Source organism: Tamandua tetradactyla, chromosome 7 (genome assembly GCF_023851605.1).
Source record: "Tamandua tetradactyla isolate mTamTet1 chromosome 7, mTamTet1.pri, whole genome shotgun sequence".
Classification (NCBI taxonomy): domain Eukaryota; kingdom Metazoa; phylum Chordata; class Mammalia; order Pilosa; family Myrmecophagidae; genus Tamandua; species Tamandua tetradactyla.
In genome coordinates this window covers 62,749,002-62,772,656 of record NC_135333.1, presented here as the reverse complement: position 1 = coordinate 62,772,656, position 23,655 = coordinate 62,749,002, and the positions used below count along the sequence as shown (strand labels likewise).

Sequence of the window (23,655 nt, the reverse complement as noted above, 5' to 3'; positions counted from 1 at the left end):
CTAAACTTTCCTTCCCTTCCCCCGTACCCTCTCAGACCATGTTCTTGTTAAGCATTGTTTAATGAGGAGCTATTTCTGCCAAATGCTTCACACAGAGGATGAGGTATTCAGTGGCCACATCCCGTCTGAGCATTCAGCAGTAGACTGCACAGCATCTTCTTAATCCATTGTGTTTGATTGAACACTAGAGTTGAAATGATAATGTGACTAACGGCAGATTGTCTGTGTCTGCTATTCCAACTCTTCTGTGTACACACACACACACCTTAACCTGACATTGAAATGACTACTAATTACTGAAGTTTCCTCCAGAAACTGGCCTCTGTCAGAAGCCTCTGACAGACCCCAACATAGGCTGTCAAATCTCATTTTAGAAGATAAGCACACTTAGCTCTTTTCTTCTTTATATTCCTGTGGGCAATGAGACGTTGCCAATGGATATGTTCCCTGTAATCTAGATTCACATCCCTTGTTATGTTTCTCCTTGGTTGTTAGATACTATCTAGGTCAGGAGGTTCCTTTGTTTTCCCAAGGCAACCCTGTTTGCCATTCCTCTCCACTCCCAAATGCAATTGGTACCTTCCATTAGATAGAGGAGAAAATGAAGTGTTGTGGATGTTACTGCGTTTTTTTTGTTTTGTTTTGTTTTTTTAATTTTTTATTAATTAAAAAAAATTACAAGAAACACAAACATTACCAACACATACACTCAGCAATTCACAATATCATCACATAGTTACATATTCATCATCATGATCATTTCCCAGAACATTAGCATCAATTCAGAAAAAGAAATAAAAAGACAACAGAAAAATATAACAAACAAAGAAAAAAAATTTTACTGACCATACCCCTTACTGATCCCTTTCATTGATCACTAGCATTTCAAACTAAATCTGTTTTAACATTTGTTCCCCCTATTATTTATTTTTATTCCATATGCTCCTCTCATCTATTGACAAGGTAGATAAAAGGAGCATCAGACACAAGGTTTTCACAATCACACAGTCACATTGTGAAAGCTATATCATTATACAATCATCATCAAGAAACATGGCTACTGGAACACAGCTCTACATTTTCAGGCAGTTCCCTCCAGCCTCTCCGTTACATCTTGGATAGCAGGGTGATATCTACTTAATGCATAAGAATAACCTCCAGGATAACCTCTCCACTCTGTTTGGAATCTCTCAGCCATTGACACTTAGTCTCATTTCACTCTTCCCCCTTTTGGTAGAGAAGGTTTTCTCAATCCCTTGGTGCTGGGTCTCAGCTCATTCTAGAGTTTTTCTCAATCCTTTGATGCTGAATCTCAGCTCATTCTGGGATTTCTGTCCCACGCTGCCAGGAAGATCCACACCCCTGGTAGTCATGTCCCATGTAGACAGGAGGAGGATGGTGAGTCTGCTTGCTGTGTTGGCTGGAGAGAGAGGCCACATCTGAGCAACAAAAGAGGTTCTCTTGGGGGTGACTCTTAGGCCTAATTTTAAGTAGGCTTGACATATACTTTCTGGGATTAAGTTTCATATGAACAAACCCCAAGATTGGGGGCTCAGCCTATAGCTTTGGTTGTCCACACTGCTTGTGAGAATATCAGGAATTCAACTTGGGGAAGTTGAGTTTTCCCCCATTCTCACCGTTCCCCGAAGGGGACTTTGCAAATACTTTTCCACTCACTGATCAAATCGCTCTGGGATTCATCATGGCATCACCTGGACAAACCAACAAAATCTCATGTCCTTCACAAAGTTCCATGTACTTAAGGTGTTCAATCAACTATCTACATAAGTTATATTAGGAGATGCACTAGTCAAAGTATAGATTTGTACCAAATAAACATTTTTTGCTCACACATTAGTTGAAATTTTAAACTATTAAGTACCATCTATTTTCAGCACACTGCAGTAATGACATTCTTTTGTTCTTCCTCATGCAAAAACATTTTTTAAATTTGTACATTTAGTCACTATCGTTATACACTCTAGGCATTCCTAGATTACACCATCTCAATTTTTATCGTCTTTCTTTGTGATTTCATTTATGCCCCAGCCCTCCTCCCTCTATCATTCTCATATGTAGCTTCATTCAGTGTTTTAACATAATTATATTACAGTTAGGTAGTATTGTGCTGTCCATTTCTGAGTTTCTCTATTCAGTCCTGTTGCACAATCTGTATCCCTTCAACTCCAATTACCCAATATCTTACCCTATTTCTATCTCCTGATCATCTCTGTTACCAAGGAAATATTCCAAGTTTATTCACTAATGTCAGTTCATATCAGTGAGACCATACAGTATTTGTCCTTTTGTTTCTGGCTAATCACACTCAGTATACTGTCCTTAAGGTCCATTCATGTTGTTACATACTTCATAACTTTATTCTGTCTTACAGCTGCATAATATTCCATCGTATGTATATACCACAGTTTGTTTAGCCAACTGTCTGTTGATGGACATTTTGGCTGTTTCCAGTTACTGCATTTTTAAAAAAAACATTTTATTTACACACCAGTCTGTCCAAAGTGTACAATCAATGGCTCTCAGTGTTGTGCATTCACCACCACAGTCGATTTGAGGACATTCTCATTGTTCCGGAAAAAAAAAAATCCCATACTCCTTGTCCCCCCATGTCATTTTCTCTTAGCTTTAGTGTAGTACCTTCATTACAACTGATCAAAGAATATAATTTATTTTTAACTATAGTCCGTAGTTTGCATTAATTGTATTTTCCCATATGCCACCCTATTATTAACACTTTTTAATAGTGATGTGCATTTATTCTATTTCATGTAAGAGCATACTTATATTTGTACTGTTAACCACAGTCACCATCCACAACAGTTTTCTCTATGTTGTACAGTCCCACATGTTATCCTCTAGCTTTCCTTCTAGTGACATACACAATACTGGCTTCCCCTTTCAACTATACTCACTCTCAGCGCTATTAATTATACTTAACAGTATTGTACTACCTCTATCACTTCTATCCATTTCCAAATATTGGCAGTCAGCCTTATTAAAAATTCTATTACTATGTTTTACCCAACAGGCAACATGCTTGATGCTGTTTTTCAGATCTATCTATAAGACATGTAATAATGCCAAGAAGTGCTGTTGTGTTTGCAGCAAACAATTATTCCAGGGGTCCTTTAGGCATCCGACTGCAAAGGATCAGAACTAGGAGTGAATTTATCAATTTCAGTACTTGAGTGTGTACACAGACATACAAGGAGTTAAAGGCCACTAATTTGCCTGTAGCCAACTGCTTACCTAGTTTTTCCTTTTAAATCCAAGCATCAGTCTTATTTGGTTTGCCATCTCAAAAAGCATCAGCTTCTCTTCCTGTTTTGCCTAATTTTTTCCCCATGATTTATCATTCATAAATATATAACCCTGGAACTTCACTGTACAGTGGGGAAGACATTTATATATATATATGGCTAATATTTAGCTCCCAGATTTTTCACTAATACATAAAAATTATTTACTTTTGGAGACACAAGCTTCAATTCAGTTGAAGTGTGTTTTCCCATCTTTATTCACTCTTAACATCAAAGAATAAGATTTTTTTTTTTTTTTTAGTTTCTTAGCTTTATTTATATACAAAGAACTAGCATTGTTTCCTTAGTCAGGTAGATGTCTTGGAAGATCAAGGAAGATCACTTAGTCCAACTTGATGAAGCTGATATCCTTGGCGTACTGATGGAAACATTGGCAGCACATATTGAGGCCATATTTCCAGATCAGACCATGCCGGTTTGAGCAGATGCAGCAAGAGTGGGAACCTTGGCCAAATTTTCATGAATGCTCCAGTAGAGCTGCTGATGACTCATCTTGCTTTCAGGGAGACAAGAAGGAAAAAGAGAGAATAAAATTTTTGAAACACATAACTACTCCTGGCATTTCTGAATCCAGCAGAGTTGGTGGATTCTGGATTCTGCTTATCCCACTGTCTCTCCCTTGACCATCCCTCCAGGGATATACTCTGAGTGCCTTTGACTAGTTCCACGTAATGGCTCCTGTGCCTCATAGTAGTATTCTCTCTACTAAATGTCCCATTTATCTACCCTTTCTTCAGTTGTACATCCTTGCCTGCCCTCCTGTTGGTGAATAACCTTACTTTCATAGATCTTAAAGTTTTCAAGTATTAAAGGAAGTGCTTGAGATACCTGCAGGCTTAACATCCTATATAAGCACATGAATAGATAGGCTTAGCAGGACATTTTCTTCCCTCATAAATGGACAGGCCCCCAACAACTCTGCTCACTATTTACATCCTGTAGGTTTAATTTGAATAGCATTTATTGGACTACATAAGACAGATTTTTTGTTTTGTTTTTATTTTTAACAATCAGTGGCTCTCAGTATAATCAGAGTTATGCATTCATCACTACGATCAGTTTGAGAACATTTTCACTGCTCCAAAAAGAAAAATACCATACCTCTTATACCCCTCTATTATTGACTCAACATTGGTATTGTGCCTTTGTCTCAAGTGATAAAAGAATATTACTGTTAACTATAGTCCATGGTTTGCTTTAGTTGTATTTTTCCCCGTATACCACTCTATTATTAATACCTAGTAATGGTGACGTATGTTTGTTCTAGTTAATGGAAGAATATTCTTATATTTGTACAATTAGCCACATACGTTGTCCACAACACCTTCACTATATTATACAGTCCCATGTTTTGTCTTCTAGCTTTCCTTCCAGTGACATACACAACCCTAAACTTCCCCTTTCAACCACAATCATACCCATAATTCACTGCTGTTAATTATATTCACAATAATATGATACCATCACCTCTATCCATTTCCAAACATTTACAATCAACCTTATTAAATAATGTTATATTGTAATATTCTTTCATCACCTGAGACAAAAGCACTTATTAAAAACCCGTACAAATAATATGTAATGCATTGGATTTTAAATGTTTGGAAATGAATGGAGGTGATGGTAGCACATATAGTGAGTGTAATTAACAGTGATAATGTGTGGATATGATTGTAGTCGGAAGGGAAAGTTTAGGGTGATGTGTATCACTAGAAGGAAAGCCAGAGGAGGAAACATGGAACTGTATAACACAGTGAACCCTCTTGAGGGTGAAAATGTTCCATAATTGATTGAGGTGATGACTGTACAATTCTGTGAATATAACTAGAAGACATTGATTGGACACTTTAGATGTATTATATGATATAAGAATTCATCTTGATGAAAGAAAACAAAAAAGATAAATCAGAGTGATTACATACTAAAATACCCCTTATTTTTAAGGTCATACCTGGAATTCAAATATTCTCTTGGTACTACGAAGGCAATTTGGAATATCCTTTTCTTCAGAGATATTTTCACCAGAAATCCAGATGGGGGACAATCCCTCTGCCATATCTGAGAATCTGAAATCATTTAGGATCATGTTCAAATCATCAACATCTTAGCTAAAGTTTTCAAAGATAATGTTAGCTAATTAGCTTTTAGAGAAACTATATAAAATGCTCACACTTGATAGAACCCTAATTGGAAAAGGTCCTTTATATTAGATCTAGCTGTACTAGTACACATCATGAATATCTTCACAAAACAATTTCATTAACACCACTATTTCATCACCTAGCCCACAAGAAGATAATGCTTATACTATTTAACACAGTTAAAATCTTCATCCTATGATTAGTCCCTTCGTGACTAAGAATAATCTTATGCTATTTCCATTACCAGGTTCTATTTCCAAAACATAGTCCAGTGCTTATTCTCATAGAAGTATTAAGGAACCTTAATTAAAAATTTAAAAGGGGCAAATACAAAGTAAAAGTGTTTAGATAAATAGTACAAGTACAAGTAAATTCCATTATAATAAGCTTCATATAAGAACGGAATGATTTTCCTATATTTTGTTTAAAATAAATAAATGCATTGCTAACAATTAAAAAAAAATACTGCACAAACTATCAGCTCCCTATTCTCTACCCTCATTCTGTCTCCTGGTAACCTAGAGAATATTTTCTTTTAGAACCATATATTTCTTTTAGTAGTGAGATTTCTGATCTCTGTGACCACATCTTGAAGTCCTAGTGGTAACTGAGTATTTACATCTATTTCTTTCATTTATCCAGTATATAGATAAAATGAATGATAAAGTTAATTGAGTCTAAGTGATTCCCTGGTCCAAATACTTAAACAAATAATAATAATTAAATTAAACAGGTAGGTCATCTATAAGAGGTGCTGAAAAAGTGGGACCTGCGTAGTAAAACTATTATTCTAAGTACTTACTAAACATTATTCTGGGTAGCATTATTCTGGGCTCTTTATTTCTGTCATTGGCATGATTTTTCATTTTGTTTTTGTTTCTCTAGATAAACATACAAGACAGTCATCACAGTCAGTAAAATCTGGGGAATCAAATAAATACACAAGAAAAATATTTATGAAGTAAGAGTTAGGATTTGGAGCTCTGAGGTTTCTTGCCTTTAGTTTTAACTTGGTTATCTTTTAATTTTCTTGAAATTTTAAGTTTCTTTTTTACATCTATTTCTCTCATTTACCCAGTATATAGATAAAATGAATGAGAAAGTTTTTTAGGATGAAGATTTTAACTGTGTTAAATGAGAAAGTTTTTTCTCATTCATTTTATCTATATTTAAAAAGTCATTTATCTGTATTAAAAAAGTCATTTTTTAATGACTGTAGACCGCCAGTTAAGCACAAATTCAGTATAAAGCTACTGAAACTTTTCAGATTCCCAAAGCTTACAACAAAGTTTGTTTTCTGATGGGGATTAAACAGGTGTATCTTCTTATAAAACATCCTGAAGCATTGAGTTCTTTACAGGTTATTATGAAGACACAAACCTGCTATGCATGTTCTTGTCCAGTATATTTCTTGCCAGAAAAGTATAAGATGAGGGCTATTCTAGAATGTATATATATTTTTCTTTTTGTTAGGATTAAAGATGAGTAAGCACCATAGCACTAAAACCATTCGGGAATCCATTAATTATCCTCTGTTTGTGTTTTAAATGGAAAGCCTATTTGTTTAAGAGGTTGGATTTCAGAGGCCATTAAGAAAAACTTGTTGAATTTCATAACCTTATTATTGAAGACTAAGTCAGACTAAGCCTCAGATCAAGGCAAAGTGTTTTTATGTGGAATTTAAGAGTTTGCCTAAGTAAATTTCAAAATCAAAGTTAAAACAGAGATAAATAATGAATTTATACCTATTCTAATGCACACCCAAAACATTAGCTCTCTTACCTAATGATTTTTTTTTAATATAGTGTATGATCACATCTTTTTCCTAATATCCCCATCAGCTAAAACTAGATGTGGCATACCTCAGGCATTAAGTAAATGTTTGTTAAGCAAGTTATGTAATTTTTTAGTTTTAATATATGTGATTTAATATGCAGTACAGCTTATAACAAAAGTATTATAGTGTTTTACTGTATTTTTTTTTTCAAAGACCTCTGTTCTTTACAAAATGGCTACTTGTAAATGAGAACATAATCAAAGCTCCAAACTTTTGTCAGGAGGCTTAACACTATCCTCCATCTTCCTGATCCTGAAGTACAATCAAAAAGATATTCTTAATTATCAAAGGAAAAAATATTTTTGAATCTGGATTGATAAATTTTGTTAATAAATGCTCAGTAAATGTTAGCCTGAAACAAATGGCATCTTCCAAATAATAAAATATTAGTCCTCCAAGGGCAAGTACCTTAAGTCCCAAATAATAATCAATTCCAATCCATACAGTCTTTATGATGAAGATATACTATACCTCTCAAAATGAGTTCCTAGAATGTGTTTTAACCAACTAACCTGTACTTAAAGTAAACATATGACATAGAAACAATAGAATGGGAACAGAAAAGCAGGCCACATAATTGACCAGTTAAGGGACTTTCACTCTGCACATCCCATCTTGATACTGAAAAGTCAGATGGTCCAAGAAAGTACATTCAGATCTCATAGAGAATTGAGCTGCAGAAATGAGCCCTATAGAATCTTTTAGTTATTATCTGTATTGAAGAATATAAGAACAACTCATCTGTCTTCCAAAAGACCTTTAACCATTTAACCGTAATTAAGTGGAAGGGAGGTTAAAATAAACACTTTCAGAAGACCACTGGTCCTGACATCATATACCATTGAATACCGACCTTTGAAACCTGTTTGTGAATCAAATACATAAGCAAATAAATCCTTGCAAAAAGAAACAAAACTCTGAGTAGTTCAACCAAAAATTTCTCATCCCTCTTTATAATTTAAATTCTTCTATTTAACAACTTGATAAATGTAGAATTGGAGAAATATTGATATTTGGGCATTATATTTGGCATAAACAAGGTTATCTTGACATGTACATTTCGTATTTTTCACCAGTACAAATTAGATAGCTCTAGTTCTGCATAGCTATAGGACCAATATATTCTGACCACATTTCTATGTGTTTTGGTAGGACTCCTTGCAAATTTACCAGGGTTAAGTAGACATAAAACATAACTAATGGATCCTATAAGGCATCCTCTTTCTACTTGACAAGTGTCACTCTTTTCTCTAGACATTAGGCAGTGGTAGTTCAACCTTGTAGGAAATGCAGTTTCTTTTCTAAGTGGCCTGCTCAAGTTAGACAGGAGAGAAAAGGTAGAGATAAGTGTATTTCCCACATCATTGATAAGGTTAATGTGTCCCAAGAGGCCAAACTAATTTTTTTATGGATAGATTTGAGAGCAGTGTTATTTGGGCAGTTTCATATACTTTAACTTAATAAGAGCTATAGTTTAAGAAAGAAAAAAATAAAAGCCATTCCTTTTGATATGAGAAGAAAGGACAGATGTCCTAGTCATTGCATAGAGTGAGTTTTTGTCCTAAGAGATGAGGGATAAATTCTTTAAGTCTTCAACTGGACTTTGAAAAATTTCAGAGTGCAGCAACATGATCATATTTTTTAAATCAATTAGCACTCAACATGAAATGCATTTAAACTACTTTGAAATTCATCTTTGGTTAAGAACAAGGAAAATCTCTTTTTTTCATCTCCAGTCATACAGTGAAAGTAGTGTCCTTCTAAATTCCATTTTGTTATGGCATATTTGACCTTTCCATTACTGTTATTCATCATGTCCCTTTCCTCAGTGGTCATGCTTTTTTTTTTATGCCCATTTTCTAGTCCAAAACAGTTATTACCTAATATATCAGCTGCTTTACCCTTGCAGCCCAAATATGTGATGTGCATCTATAAAAATACATCTTCCCTAAGGAACAGAAGTAAGTTGGAATGTAACACTTAGAGTCATGGTGTAGTGGTAGAACTGTGACTGAACATTTAGTTATTGAAGTGCAAAGTATGCTTACATTTAAAAGAATATTGCCTTTAAAGATTGCACTTTGGAATTATTTCTATTAGAAATAACATACAGTTGTTTTTTTAGAGGTTAGTGGTGTTTGTGATTGAAACAGTCTCTGCCTTCTGAGATTGCCATCGTTGAGATTGCCTGCCTGCCACAAGTAGGATCCAGCACAGAACCAGTACCATAAGCTTACCCATTATAAGCTCTATAAGGTGTATAGACTTGTGTGTGTGTTCAAAAAATAAAAATAATGCTAAATGATTCATGTTCTTTGGTTTGTCCAGCCAGGCCCCAGCTCCTATGTTAGGTTAGGTTAGATTAGGTTAATATATATGTTAATCCATATTATATTGTATATTAGTCTAACCCTATTACTCTTATTTTCTGTTCCCTAGGGGGCAAATCTGAACTCTGATCTCTTTAGTAAGCCAAAGATAAAGTTTAGACCATGGAGCCCTGATTCTTTGCCCTCTTTACAATATTTATTTCATGGAGATAGTATTAGAAACAAAGGAACTTTGGTATATTTATTATGCAGCCATTAAAAACCAAGTTTTCTGGACTATGCAATGTCATGAACAGTCCTTTAAAAAGTAAAATATGTATTTCTTTCATTATAAAAAAATATAAAACTTTATTCACTTAAAAAAGTATTAATTAAAAAAAAAAACTAGTAAAAAGAAATAAAGGAAAATGGAAGGAGCAGTCTTCTGTGGGAGCCAAGGAGAAATCAGTGTCACTGTTGAAAGTAGTACCAGATCCTGTATCTGTTGACTTGAAGATTACTGAACTCCTTATTCATTAGGTGGGTCAGAGGTGTGCTTTTGATGAAAAATGCCAGCCTGGTGACATGCAACAGGTGTAAGTCTGTGCCTTGTAAGTCTTGGGAACATTTTGAGAATTTCCAGGATTTTGGCTGCACTCTGCATCCCTCACAGCTGCTCTGTATCAAGCAGATGCTGCTGTGACACTTCAGTGTTCTGATATTTGGCCCAACTCTCTTCCTAAACACCCAGGCTTTGACCGACTACTAAATACCTTGCCAGAGCATTGTCATAAGAGCTGTCAAATGAAATTCTGGAGCAGAAGTTACCCATTTAGTTTGCTTCCAAAGAGAGAAGGTAAAGAGATAGTTATTCATTCAGGGTACAAGGAGTAAGAAAAAAAAAACAAATTAGAACAGGTCTGCTATTCAAGAAAAATATAGAACCACTATTACAACTAAGAGAATTTCCAAGTCTTTGGCTATGAGTCAAGTACTTGGTGTTATATAAGGATTTCTCAATTAGTGTTTAAAAGGAATATAGGATAGACTCTTTGTGAAATGAATGAAGAGAGCTTAAACCAAGATGAGGCAGATTTAGTAATGAGTTAACCCATCACATCTCTTGGCCAAGAAAAACATGCACCCTCGCCAGAGGCAGAATTTTTCTTCCAGTCCAGGAATTGGAGAAACTCAGAGGTATACATAGTTCACATTTTCAGATGAACAGATTTCACTAGCAATTTTTTTGTAACCTATTCACAAACAAATGACGAGAGAAACTATGATGTAACTGGAATCTTTCTGTATTAGGAATGTCATCTCTGTTAAAACACGTTAGCCCTGTGCTTAATCTTCTGCCTAAATTCAGACCTCTTGGTCTCATGTTGATATACTAAACCTATATTTCCTCCTCGTTCCCCAAAATGATGGTTGGGAGTGACAATATAAATGTGCCACAGTATGTGGGGTTGTTAATTTTTATAATCCTGAAGATTTCAGTAGTGATTAGAAGAGCTTTAGTCTTTGGTCAGTTTTCTTTGACTTGGAAGACATCAAGAATATTTGAACTTCTCAGTGCAGATTGACTTTGACTTTCCTCATTTTTTTCCACCTCAGATCATCCAGCCCCTTTTAGAACTTGACCAAAATAGAAGCAAATTAAAGTTGTATATTGGACACCTGACAGCCCTCTGCCATGATCGAGACCCCGTGATCCTTCGTGGTCTCACTCCACCAGCTTCCTATAACTTGGATGATGACCAGGCAGCTTGGGAGAATGAGCTGCAGAAGATGACCCAAGATCAGGTAAGTCTGTCACTTGAGCTTTCCTAAGTGTCTGTTAAAATTCAGCAGCTATTTAGGTTGAAGCATTAGGAGCCACCTTGAAGAGTTCAGTGTTTAGACACAAGATTCTTAGCAGTAGCTAATTCTACAACAGATATTATGAATTGTCTTTTGAAGGAAATGTCACTTTATCCCTCCCTCAGTATAACTTGCTTAGAAGTCAGAAAGGGCTGCTTTAGAAGGGAGTAGGTTGAGAACTTGTCTGTTAACATGCTATAGGTTATTACATTGAAATTATGGCTACTGAAAGAAAGTCTGAGTAAAGGATGTTTAGATAAGGAATTTTTGACAACTCAGTAGCATGTATCTTCACTTGTCTGTAGGGAACTATGAATTCAACATCTCTTACATTTTTAAGTTAAAGAACCATTAGATAGATTAGTTTAGGTTAACCCCCATACGGCATTTTTGTTTACTCTTGTCTATAAAGATACAATCATTCTCTTTTTTCCTGTTGTGATTTCTAGTTCAACAAAGTGAGAAAGCTAGTCTAGAAACAAAAATCATGAATAAAGCAAACAGAAAACGGTGGGCCATGGTGGCTCAGCAGGCAAGAATGCTTGCCTGCCATGCCAGAGGACCCGGGTTCGATTCCCAGTGCACGCCCATGTTAAAAAAGAAAAAAAAAAAAAAAAAAAAAACAGAAAACAGGATGAGAATAGGGATATAGAGTGGATATGGGAAAGTGAAAAAAAAGGAAAATGGAAGGAACACATGAAATAGAAAAAGAGAAAGCGAAACAGAGAAGGCAAAGTTTTTAAAACATCAATTCTAAGCTCCTTTTGCTCCTAGATTATAGATAGAGGTTGATGATACCCCTATCTCTTATAAACCAAAACCAGACCAACCAGAAGACTAAAGAGATGCATAGGCATTATAAATTTACTATAATGCTTCATCAGAATTTTGAAACTTTGCACTATTTCCCAGCTAAATATTTACTCGTAATATATGAAGGCAAATAATGTTAAATACATAACCTCCTGTGATGTGATGTTAACAATAGCAAGGGAAATGCAAATTAAGAAATGCAAACTGGAGTCTTAGAGCTGTATTTATGGTGCCATGATGTGGATATTATCTAATAATAGACATATTTAACAGTCTAATTATTCAAGATACCTTGTTTATTTGATGTGAAAAGGTAAGCCCTACCTCTTAAATTTACCATATTGCCATAGAAATTTTTTATTTCTTTCTTTCTTAGAAGAAGGAAGACATTTTAAGGGGTAGAATTAATTCGTAAGAGCTCTTTTGGCTTTTAATAACCATGCAGTGATAATGTAACTAAAAACCCACTGGAAATAGGGCATATGGCTAGTTTATTTTAGAGACTTCTACTTCAGATTTTTGCACACCAGTAGTGGTATATCAGAATTTAACTGACATTAAATTATTTATAAAATAGTTTTGTCTTTAAAATGGAAAAAGTTTTTTTCCTCAGCCTTGTATTTCAAATATGGGTTAGACGTAATTCAGTCTGTCTAAGGGAGGATAGAGGGGGCACCCAAAAACTTAGAGATGAGACCAAGCAAAGAAAATTCCAAATTAAAAATTCTTCAGAAAGTTTTCAGGGAATGAAACCAGAAATTCATTAATAAATTCACCATTGCACATGATATTACAGTCAAGCTACCACAGTCATCAAAACAGTTTTGCTCATATACATGAATTCTGTTACTATTGTTTGTTTCCACTTGATCAAGAATGTACTTCAGTTACTAAAGTTATTCTTTGAGGTCTGCAAAAGTGTATCTTTTGCAGTATTTCCTGGGAACCTGGGAAATGGGTGGTTAAATGCTGGGGAAACACCAACATACTCAGTGGCCATCTCCCAGCCCTTACCTACCCTCTCCTGGCCTTTGCTACACCCTTCCTTTTCCCATCTTGCTTGTTTGTGTGCAAGTGTTTGGTTTCTTTCCATTTGTGCTTGTTTGCATGCAGGTGTTCATTATGTTTCCATTTCATAAGAAATTGCAGGCAGCCAGGGGAGATGTTAAAGTTTCACCAGCAGCTGTGCTTGTCCAGGCACAAAGGTTGCTCATTGGCAGAACTCCCCCTCCCTCACCCCATCCCCCAGAGTGTATAAAATCCCAGTACTGGGGCAGTGTAGGTCCCTCATCTCTGACAGAAAACGAAGTATGTGGAGTTGCCAAACATGTGGCCTCCCAAGGTACCAGCCACAATTGTCTCTCATCTCCAATGCTAAGCGGGGTGTGTAGACCCATCATCCACTGACCCTAACCTGAGCAGTTGACCTCCCCAGGTGACTGGCCATACTGGGATCTTTTCCTCTACTCTTTTGGACCCATTGTGCCATGTAAGTAATAAAATAGTCACTTGCCGGGAGTCTTTTTTTGTGCCTGAGCCTGTCTTCCCATGGTGTACCATATCATAACTCATTCTATATTAGGTCATCCATGAAGGAGTTCAGCAACTACTACCACCTTCTGTAAGCTTCTCTGTAGCTGCTATAGACTGGTGAAGAAATCAACCAAATTTCTGCCTCCTTACTTCAAGTAGTAATTTAAGGAAATAATGCGTGGCATTGACAAAGATGCCCTTTAACAGTACAAAATGATTTGCCTGTGAAAATATTGTAATCAGGGTTTGACTTTAATCTTTGAAATCCAAGACATGAGATATGAGTTACTGCTGAATATGTATATTACTTCATTTTGTGTGGGGGTTTTTTTTTTATGTTTTTGTTTTTGTGATTTAGCGCTTTCTGCTCTGATATTTGCATTATTCAAATCTGTATCTCTAGGGCATTTCACTGCCACCATGCTCCATCCTACATCATCCCCATGAGGGCAGACAAGAACCTTGTATATCTTGTTCAAAACTGTATTTTCTGTACCAAGAACAGTGCCTAGCATATAGTAACTGCTCAGTAAGTATATGTTGAATAAGAAAGACAAAGTGGAAGAGAAAAGAAGGCAGAAAGGATAATCCATGTTCCTTACCAACATCATACAAGACCATCTTTCATTTAACCTAAACACTAAATGCACCCCTTCTCTCACCTTGAAACATACCAAACCACTTACAGTTTTTTGAAAGGGCTGCACTATGTCATACTTCTGTCCTTTTGTTTATGTCAATCCTTCTGCCTGCTTTGCCCTTCCCTCCCTTGTCTCCCTGGAGAACACCTAAATAGTAATCTCTGAAAACTCATCTCAGACATCAGTTCTTCTATGCATTCTTACTTGAAGCCCTGGGAAAAGCATGCCATTCCGTCTCTTGGGCTCTGTGGTACCTATAACTCTCATACTTACTTGTTTTCATATCTGTCTTCCCATTCTAGGCTGTGTGACTGTTGAGGGCAGGAACAATATCATTTTCATCTTAGAATTAACACCACACTAGGTGCTTAGTACTTAGTCAATAACTGTTAAATTAATGGATGAATTCTAATAAGTTCTGCATAGTTTTATAATTTGTTATTCATGAGTATTTCGTATTTGTGATTTTTATTTCTCCAACTAGATTATAAATGTCTTCATTGCCAGATGTCTTGTATTTTGAAAATACCTGGCACAGTACAATACATGTAGAGAATGCTCAACAAGACAGTTTCCTCGGTGCCATTGAATAGCTCTGGGTAGTCTCTGAATGTTGATGTCAGAAACCAGTGGGGAATATTCTCCACCCTGAGTCTTGACCCTATAGCCTATAGCTGCCTGGCATATAGGAATCTAAAAATGTAACGTTACATCTGAAGATTTCCCAGAATTGTTTCATTTCCTTTGCCATCATAGAGGCTAGCTATCATACCAACTAAATTTATGGATGTGTTTATTTTTCTTACTTGTTCTACCAGTTTTTAATATATATTTTATATATTTTGAAGCTCTGTTGAGTGCATACATATTAAAGGTAGTTTTATGTCTTTTTTTTTGATGAATTGATTCTTCTGTCATTATACAGTGTTCCTCTTCAAAGTTTATAATGGTCCTTGTTCTGAAGTCTGTTTTACCTGATGTTAACTTAACCATTCCAATTTTCTTTAGATTAGTGTGTGCCTGGTAAATCATTTGCTGTACGTTTGCTTTTGAGCTCTCTGTGCCTTTATATTTGTAAGGTGAATTTCTTGCACAGTAAATCCAATGAATCAATCTATCTTCTAATTGAAGTGTTTAGACCATTTGCATTTGCTGTTATTATCAGTATAGTTGGGTTAAAGCTATCATCTATTTTTTGTTGGTTTCATCTGTTATTTGTTCCATTTTCTTCTTCCCCTGCTTTTTTTTCTTTTCTTTTTGTTATTTTTTTCTTTTTATCAGGATATATTACATATTCACATATTATATAATCATTCAAAGTATACTGTCCATGGTTCACAGTATCATCATATAGCTGTGCATTCTTCATCACAATCTATTTTGGGACATTTTTATTATTCACAAAATAATATTTAAAAATAAAAATAAGAGTAATAATAAAGGTAAAAAACGAATACCCAAAACATCCTATACCTTTCATACTCCCTACTGTTTATTTTTTATCTTTTTTTTTCTTATCTTACTCATCTGTCTGTATGCTGGATAATGGGAATGTCAGTCACAAGATTTTCACATGGACGTAACTTAAAAGCTCTATAGTTATTCAGTCATCTTCAAGAATCAAGGCTATTGGATTGTAGTCCAACAGTTGCAGATATTTCCCCTCTAGCTATTCCAAAAACTGAGAAGGGATATCTGTATAATGCATAAGAATAACCTCCAGGATAACCTCTCGACTCTATTTGAAATCTTTCAGCCACTGAAACTTTATTTTGTGTCATTTTTCTTCCCCCTTTTAGCCAAGAAGGCTTTCTCACTCCCACACTGCCAAAGATAGGCTCATCCCCAGGAGTCAGTTCCACATTGCTAGGGAGATTTACACCCTGGGAGTCACATCCCATGTAATAGAAATAGCAGTGAGTTCACCTGCTGAGTTGCTTAGAGAAAGAGGCCATGTCTGAGCAACAAAAGAGGTTTTCTGGGGGTGACTTTTAGGTTTAATCATAAGTAGGCTTAACTTTTCCTTTGCAAGAATAACTTTCATAAGGGCAGTCTCCAGCATTAAGGGCCTTGCCCATCAAATTGGTAGTACCCAATGCTTGCAAGAATATCAGGTCTTCCCCAAGTAGGGAAGTTTAATTTTTCCACCTTTTTCCCCAGTCCCTCCCAGATTACTCTGGGATGTATCAGGGCATCACATCAACCTGTACAAATCAACAAGATTTCATTCCCTATTCAAGGTTCCATGTAATTATGGGTGTTTAGATAAGCTGACAATACAAGTTAAATTAAGATAGCATGCTCCAAAAATATAAATTTTGTACCAAATAAACATCTCTTCTTTTGGTCTCATACAAAAGCTTAAGTTTTAAAATACAGTAAATATCATCCTTTACCCTTCAGTCTGATTTATCTTAGTACTACCTAGATCAGCTTCGTTCATATCTCTAAGTCTGATCACTTTTTTGGTGTTTTTAACAGTTGTCGTGTGGGGTAATGCTGACTTTCTTAATAGCAGAACTCTATCTCTGAATCTTGGGTGGTTTACACAGATACCCGAAATTCCAGAGAGTGACCAAGTTATACCCAAAGAGCTCAGCATCTCAGAATTTATAAATGACAGCTATAACTCTGAAAGAGATGTGACTGCTGTAAGAGTTTACAATCTAGGGACCTTTAGAATAGGCCTCCACCTGACACCCTATGCTCTCAAATTCGATTCTCAGATTTTGCACCCTGCTCTTTTGAAATAATTATGTTATAATTCCATTTTATCTCCACTAATGCCTTAAAAGCTATACTTCTATGCATATTTGTTTTTTGTTTTGTTTTATTGTTTTTAGTGATTGCATTATAGTTTACAGTATATGTATTTAATTTATGATAGTCCACTTTGAAGAGATAGTATACCTTTTCAGGTATACTATAAGAATAGTTTAGTATAAGAATCTTTCAGTAGTATACTTCTATTTTTTGTACCAAACTTTATGCTATTTTACTTGTTTTAAACCCCACAGTAAATTGTAATTTCTTTTTATTTAGACAGTCAGTTACATTTTAAAGAGACTAAAGTAAGAATAATGTCTTTTGTATTCATTCATATATTTGTCTTCAGCACTCTTTTTCTTGTTTGTGTGATCCAAATTTCTGTTTTATTCCTTCTGCCTAAAGAAAAATTCCTTTTAAATTTCCTGTAGGACACATCTGCTGGTGATGAATCTATGCTTGTCTGAAAAAATGTCTTTTTTTCCACTTCCTTTTTGAAAGATATTTTTCTCTAGGTATAGCTTTTCTTTTAATACTTTCAAAGACGCTGTTCCATTTTCTTCTGGCTTGTAGTTTCGGTGAAGAGAACTATTGTAATACCTAATATCTTTTTTCATCCCCTCTATGCAATATTTCTTTTTTCTCTGGTTGCTTTCAAGATTTTCTCTTTTTCTTTGGTTTTCAGCCATTTGACAGTAATGCACCTTGTTGTATTTTTCTTTATATTTATCCATTTGGGGGTTCTCAGAACAACTTGGATCTATGTTTTGTGGTCTTTCATTAATCTTGGAAAACTCTTGTCCATTATATCTTCAAATGCTTCTGCCCATTCTCCTGTAACTGCAGTTACATATTTGTTAGATAATTTGATATTGTTCCACAGCTCTTGTATGCTTGTTTTGTTTTGTTGTTGTTTTCACTTTTTTTTTCTTGTTATATTTCAGTTTGGATAGTTCTTATTGATCTATCTCCAAGTTAATTTGCTTTTTTGTGTCTTATAACTAAATTTTGAATATTGTATGTAAAAGAGCAGTGGTGGCTGAGGTAAATAGTATTTATGTCAGTAAAACGGGTCAGATATGTCAGTAATTAAGCTGAGTTGAGGTTTGGTTTTTGCTTTGTATCACAGGCTTTAAATTTTCCAGTTGTGGATTGCCATTGCTGTATGCTTAATGTGATTTCTGGAGTGCCAGTTTTTCTGTTTTCCTACTTCACTCTCAACCTACAGCGGGTCCTGCATGCCAGCACAGACGGCTCTCTCTTCATGCTCTTGCCCTTCTCCAAGCTGTAGACTGCTCTTGTTTTTCAGTGCAAGACTCACGGTGAGGCCAAGGGTGGTTTCTCAGTTCTTGTGCTCCAGCCTCAGTCTTAGGCAGCCTCAGTCTCTGTGTCCCTGCCCCACCCCAGCAACATACCGCATCTGCCCTTACCCAGTTCAGGGATTAGACTGCAGGTAGACTTCTGCCCTTTCCCTTCTGCTTCGAATCAGTTCAGAATCTTGGACGCTGATAGACTCCCTGTCTCTACCTTGGTGATAGATTGCTTTTGCCTAATGTCACTGCGGGAGATAGGTTAGGTTTGTAGTTCTTCTCTAGTGACAACCAATATTTGCCTAGTAACAGAGGCCATGAGAATTTCCTGCTCTGACAGCTTTTCCTTGCAAAACAGGATCAGGCTCTAGGCACAGAAGAGTTTCTTGCCCTTCCCTGACACATGGTTTTTGCTGTGGGTTTTCTGTGCCTGTCTTCCCATGGAAGTCAGTCACCACCTGTGCTGTTATAGGGCCCGGAGATGAGCAGATTTCTCTAGTACTCCTGCTCTACTCTCAGACTTTGGCAGGCCCCACACCCCTGCACCATTGAGGAAAGGTGCTCTCAGCTTTCCTGCTCTGCCTCCAGTTTTTCTAATGAACACTCAGTGGAGGCCCAGGGGAAATATTTGGAAAATGGGTGTGGATTCCCCATTGCCTCTAGGGCCTCAAGAGTCTTTAAACTGTCAAGCTGGCACTCACTCTGACTTTGCTTAAATTTTGGTTGTTTTTACCTACCCACTTTCATGGCTGCCACCACTCCCTCCTGTGCTGTGCCAAAGGTGTGTCCCATCTTTCCTCAGACAGGCTTGTCACCCTTGAATTCAGTTTATCTAGTTACCTTGTGACCTCTACTCGCTAATGGGCTCAAAAAAAATGATGATTTTGAAGATTATCTACCTTTTCTTGTTGTTAGAGTGGGAGCAGTGTTATTTTAGAGTTTTCTGTATTCTAGGCAGACGTGAATTCCTTATAAACTTAGATTATTGTCAACTTTCAAGGTTAACGGAAGAAAATGCACAAAGGGTCCATTTTAAGACCTCAGCATCTCTTGGTCCTTACTTATACAGAGTTTACATGTGTTTACACAAAGCTCTCTTTATCCAAGACGCTCAACTTCTGCTTACTTAGACAGCTGGAGTATATTAAGCTTAGGCTCCAATGTTTTTTTTCTGTACATTTTTGTACAGAATACATATAAAAGAGAGATGCAGAAAGCAACTCATTACATATACATTTTCAGGCTTTCTGTGTACTGATAGGTAACTGGTACTTTAATTTGTATTTACTTGGAAAGGGGTTGTGAAATCTTTGAAAAGCCAGGGGAGAACAGGGTAAGTAAGCTCTCATGCCCTTAAAGAATGATAGCATGAAAAGCAGATGTTCATTCTGCTAACCCAATTTGGAAGTTTTCTTAAACCATGTAGAAATAAAACCCAATAAACTATTCACATCTTAAAAAATACATACATAATAAACACATACCCAGAGGCAGAGTGGCATAGTAAAAAACATAATGACAGTGGAGCCCAACAGATCTGGGTCCAAAGCCCAACTCTGTCCTTTTTTGGCTATGTGACACTGAGCAAGTTTTTTTTGTTTTGTTTTGTTTTACTTTCTGAGCCTCAGTTTTTTCAACACTAAAATAGGGATAATAATACTTGCCCCTCAGGATTGCATGAGGTTTAACAACAATTACTTAAATCACCTAGCATAGTTACAGTGGAATGCTCTGTGATGGTGAATTAAAAGGAAGTGAATGTCAGAACCTTACTTTCAGTCATGAATCACTTTATTAAAGAGTCTCCCTATAGGCTAATTAAGTCTTCTCAATTCCATAATTATTTTTTTCAAGACAACTGAACTTTTGATGTTTGTCCCTGTATAACGCGTTTTAGTTTGTAAGCTGCCAGCATGCAATATACCAGAAACAGAACGGCTTTCAAAAAAGGGGAATTTCTTAAGTTGTAAGCTTACAGTTCTAAGGCCATGAAAATGTCCAAGTTAAGGCATCCAGGAAAAGGTACCTTGGTTCAAGAAGGCCGACAATGTTCAGGGTTTCTCTCTCAGGTGAAAAGGCACATGGCGACATCTACCAGTTTTCTCTCCAAGCTTTTTCAATGGCTTCTCCCGCAGGGTATTTTCTTTCTTTATCTCTAGTGATCTCTGCCTGTGTGGGCTTTGTTGGCTCTGGTGGCTCTAGAGCTTTTTCCAAAATGGTTCCCTCTTAAAGAGTTCAGAAAGCAACCCACCATGAATGGGTGGAGATATGTCTCCATAGAAACCATTTAATCAAAAGTTACCACCCACAATTGGGTGGGTCACATCTCCTTGGAAACAATCAGAAAGATCCCACCCAGCAATACTGAATGAGGATTAAAAGACATGGCTTTTCTGGGGTACATAATAGCTTCAAACCAGCACATAACCCATGGTATTAAAAAGTATAAAAGTAGTGTATTCAAATAGATTGGAAAGATTACTAAATCTCATCTTTAAAAATATCCAGAAATGAGAATATAAAATTTTGATCATAGTTAAAAAATTGAAAAAATTATACATCACTTCAGTAAATAGATGTAAGCCAGAGCCTAGGAAGGAATTTAGAAGTAAGATTATATCATTGAATCAGAATTCCATAAGGATGCATTTAGGAAATATATTGATTGTCATTTTATTCCTAGTATAAAATTGAACCAGTTGGCATTTATACACGCCAAGTAAAACAGTTCATCTTTGAAAGTTAGAAGATGATTTAACTCCATAAAACTGCTGAAGTGTTTTCCCAGCCTATCAAAGTGTCTGTGGCAACTTAATGATAATTATAAGACAGCTAAATGGCAGGATGTGATGAATTCCTTTCTAGGCTCTGCCTTGAATCTCTTCAAAGAGGTAGTTTTTAATTTATGAGTTTTGTAAGTCTGTCTCCAAATTTTATACTCTTTGAAGTTTTCTTTGAGTGAGGTATGTGAGTTTGGAAGGGATTAGACAGTTGGGTACATGGATGACAGGCAAGGCATGTGTACAGGTGTGTCATATGCTATTAGCATCAGTATCAGTGTAGTATGGAAGTAAAGGGCACAGTATTTTAGAGTCTAGACAGATTTAGATTTGTATTCTTTCTCCTCTACTTCCTATCTGTTTGATCTTAGTTTTTTTACTTTTTTAACATGGGCAGGCACCGGGAATCGAACCTGGGTCTCCGGCATGGCAGGTGGGAAGTCTGCCACTGAGCCTCCGTGGCCCACCCTATATCTTAATTTTTTTAACATCTCTACTCCCTACATCTTTCCTTCATCTTTCAATGTTCTAAGATTTATAATGCATATAGATGGTAGTTGATATTGCTGTTATCATCATTAGTATTTTCAATTAATATTTTACTAAGAATCAGCTTGATGAGTCCTACATCTGCTTAGAATTTTTCCCTGTTCTGGAACATGGAAAATTTTAATCCTATATCTCTAACCATATCTGTTTTTCCTAATTTTAAGCTTCCTGTCATTCTATATCCATGTTATGCTCCAAGAAAGCAGTCATATATATATATATATATATATATATATATATATGAATCATAAAATATATATGAGTCATAAAAATATTTTGCAGAGGTTTCCTCTGTGAAGGCCTATAGATGCCACTTTTTACATAATATATATATTTCTAATTTTGGAAAACAAGCTATTTTGGTTTTTGTGTGTAGTTGTACCAAATCATTATCATTTTTAAATAAATTTATTGCAGAGTAATTATTATATGGGCTGTATGTCATAGAAATTAGTAGTTAAGAAAAAATACTTCTCTGAAAGCTATGGGGGAAATATACTAGTTATCAAAATTTTCAGATTATATTTCATAAGTTACAAGAGCAGGTATGGGCTAAAAAATAAATTGATTAGCTGGGACTGCTCTTAACCTGAGTTCTGATAGTTGTCATTTTAATAAGTTGCAACGATTAACCCAGACATAATTTCACTTGCAAGCATGAGTAGTTTAAATAAATGGCACTTTAAAGAGATGTAATAGAATAAATCCTAAACAATATTGAAAAAAATAAGATGTTTTATTATTTAGTCAATTCAGTGAGATTATTTATTGTTGCTAACTGCAGTCCCTTCCATGTAAAAAACAGTTTCTCATATGTGATATCACTTGATCTTTGCAACAACCAAATGAGGTAAATAAATCAAATTTTATTAGTTCTTTTCCCTGCCTTTTTTTGCAAAACAACAAAGATAGTGCTTTAAAGTATATTGTTCACATTCCAGCAAGCCAAATTATTTTCAATGAAATATTTCAAGCATTCAGAAGAGTGCAGAGATTGATATAACATCACCTTGGTACCCAGAATTAACAAATATTACCTTACCATATCTACTTCAGGTTTTTTTTTATGCTTAATATATTTAAAGTCCTCTTTTATCCCTTTTCAATTTTTCTTCCTCTCCAGTGGCAGCAACTGTCCTAAATTCCTGTGTGTTTTCCAGTCCACATCTTTACCTTTTTAATATACATATGTTTCCATAAAAAGATATGCAGTATTGTTTAGATGTAGATTTGAAATATACGTATTATACTGTTCAACCTATCTTTCTATTCATTATTATTTAGTGAACCCAGACTCTCTAGTCAATTGATATTAAAAGAAAGAGACCTTGTTTAAATTTCTCAGATAGCTGTGAATCATATACCATTTTATATGTGGTTCCTGGAGCCCTAAAGAACGTTCTTTAAAGAAACAGAGGAAATGTCAAAATTAAAGTGCCATTATGGTACAAAGTGGTTTGGGCCTAGCACCGAGGAAACATTTTCATTGAGTTCAGTTTTAGATTTAAGCATTTTCTCTGTTATTTTAGGATATTCTTATATTTGCCTGTTATCTTCCAGAATCATAGCTTGTTATTGAAATTCCAGGCCCAGTCCCACTAGGTTTTCCATACTGTACTTCTAACTTTTCGTACATAAGATACTCTCATATCTTTGCCAAGCCTTCCTACCAACTCTTGGACACAAAACCTTGTTAGTGTCTCCACAAGTCCAGCATTGACACTTGTTAACATTTATTCAAGGAGTGGAGTCATCAGTTCTCAGTTTGAGTA

At 35.7% G+C, this 23,655-nt stretch overlaps 1 protein-coding gene and 1 pseudogene across 17 annotated transcripts in view; one reads left to right on the top strand and one right to left on the bottom strand.

The window, feature by feature from the left end:
- Positions 1-23,655, top strand: part of ERC1 (ELKS/RAB6-interacting/CAST family member 1) — a 755,438-nt gene that overhangs the window by 689,670 nt on the left and 42,113 nt on the right. For 11 of the 17 annotated variants that reach the window (XR_013179465.1, XM_077169625.1, XM_077169623.1 and 8 more), the window contains one exon: positions 11,246-11,434. Coding sequence is in view for 10 of the 17 variants with exons in the window: in XM_077169625.1 (XP_077025740.1) it covers positions 11,246-11,434 (189 nt within the window). In the remaining 7 variants the exon portion in view is untranslated. Of the gene's footprint in view, positions 1-11,245; positions 11,435-23,655 lie in introns of those variants that run through there. The other 6 variants (XM_077169631.1, XM_077169629.1, XM_077169630.1 and 3 more) reach the window with 1 other exon arrangement.
- LOC143689718 (small ribosomal subunit protein uS14 pseudogene) lies at positions 3,571-3,833 on the bottom strand (annotated as a pseudogene).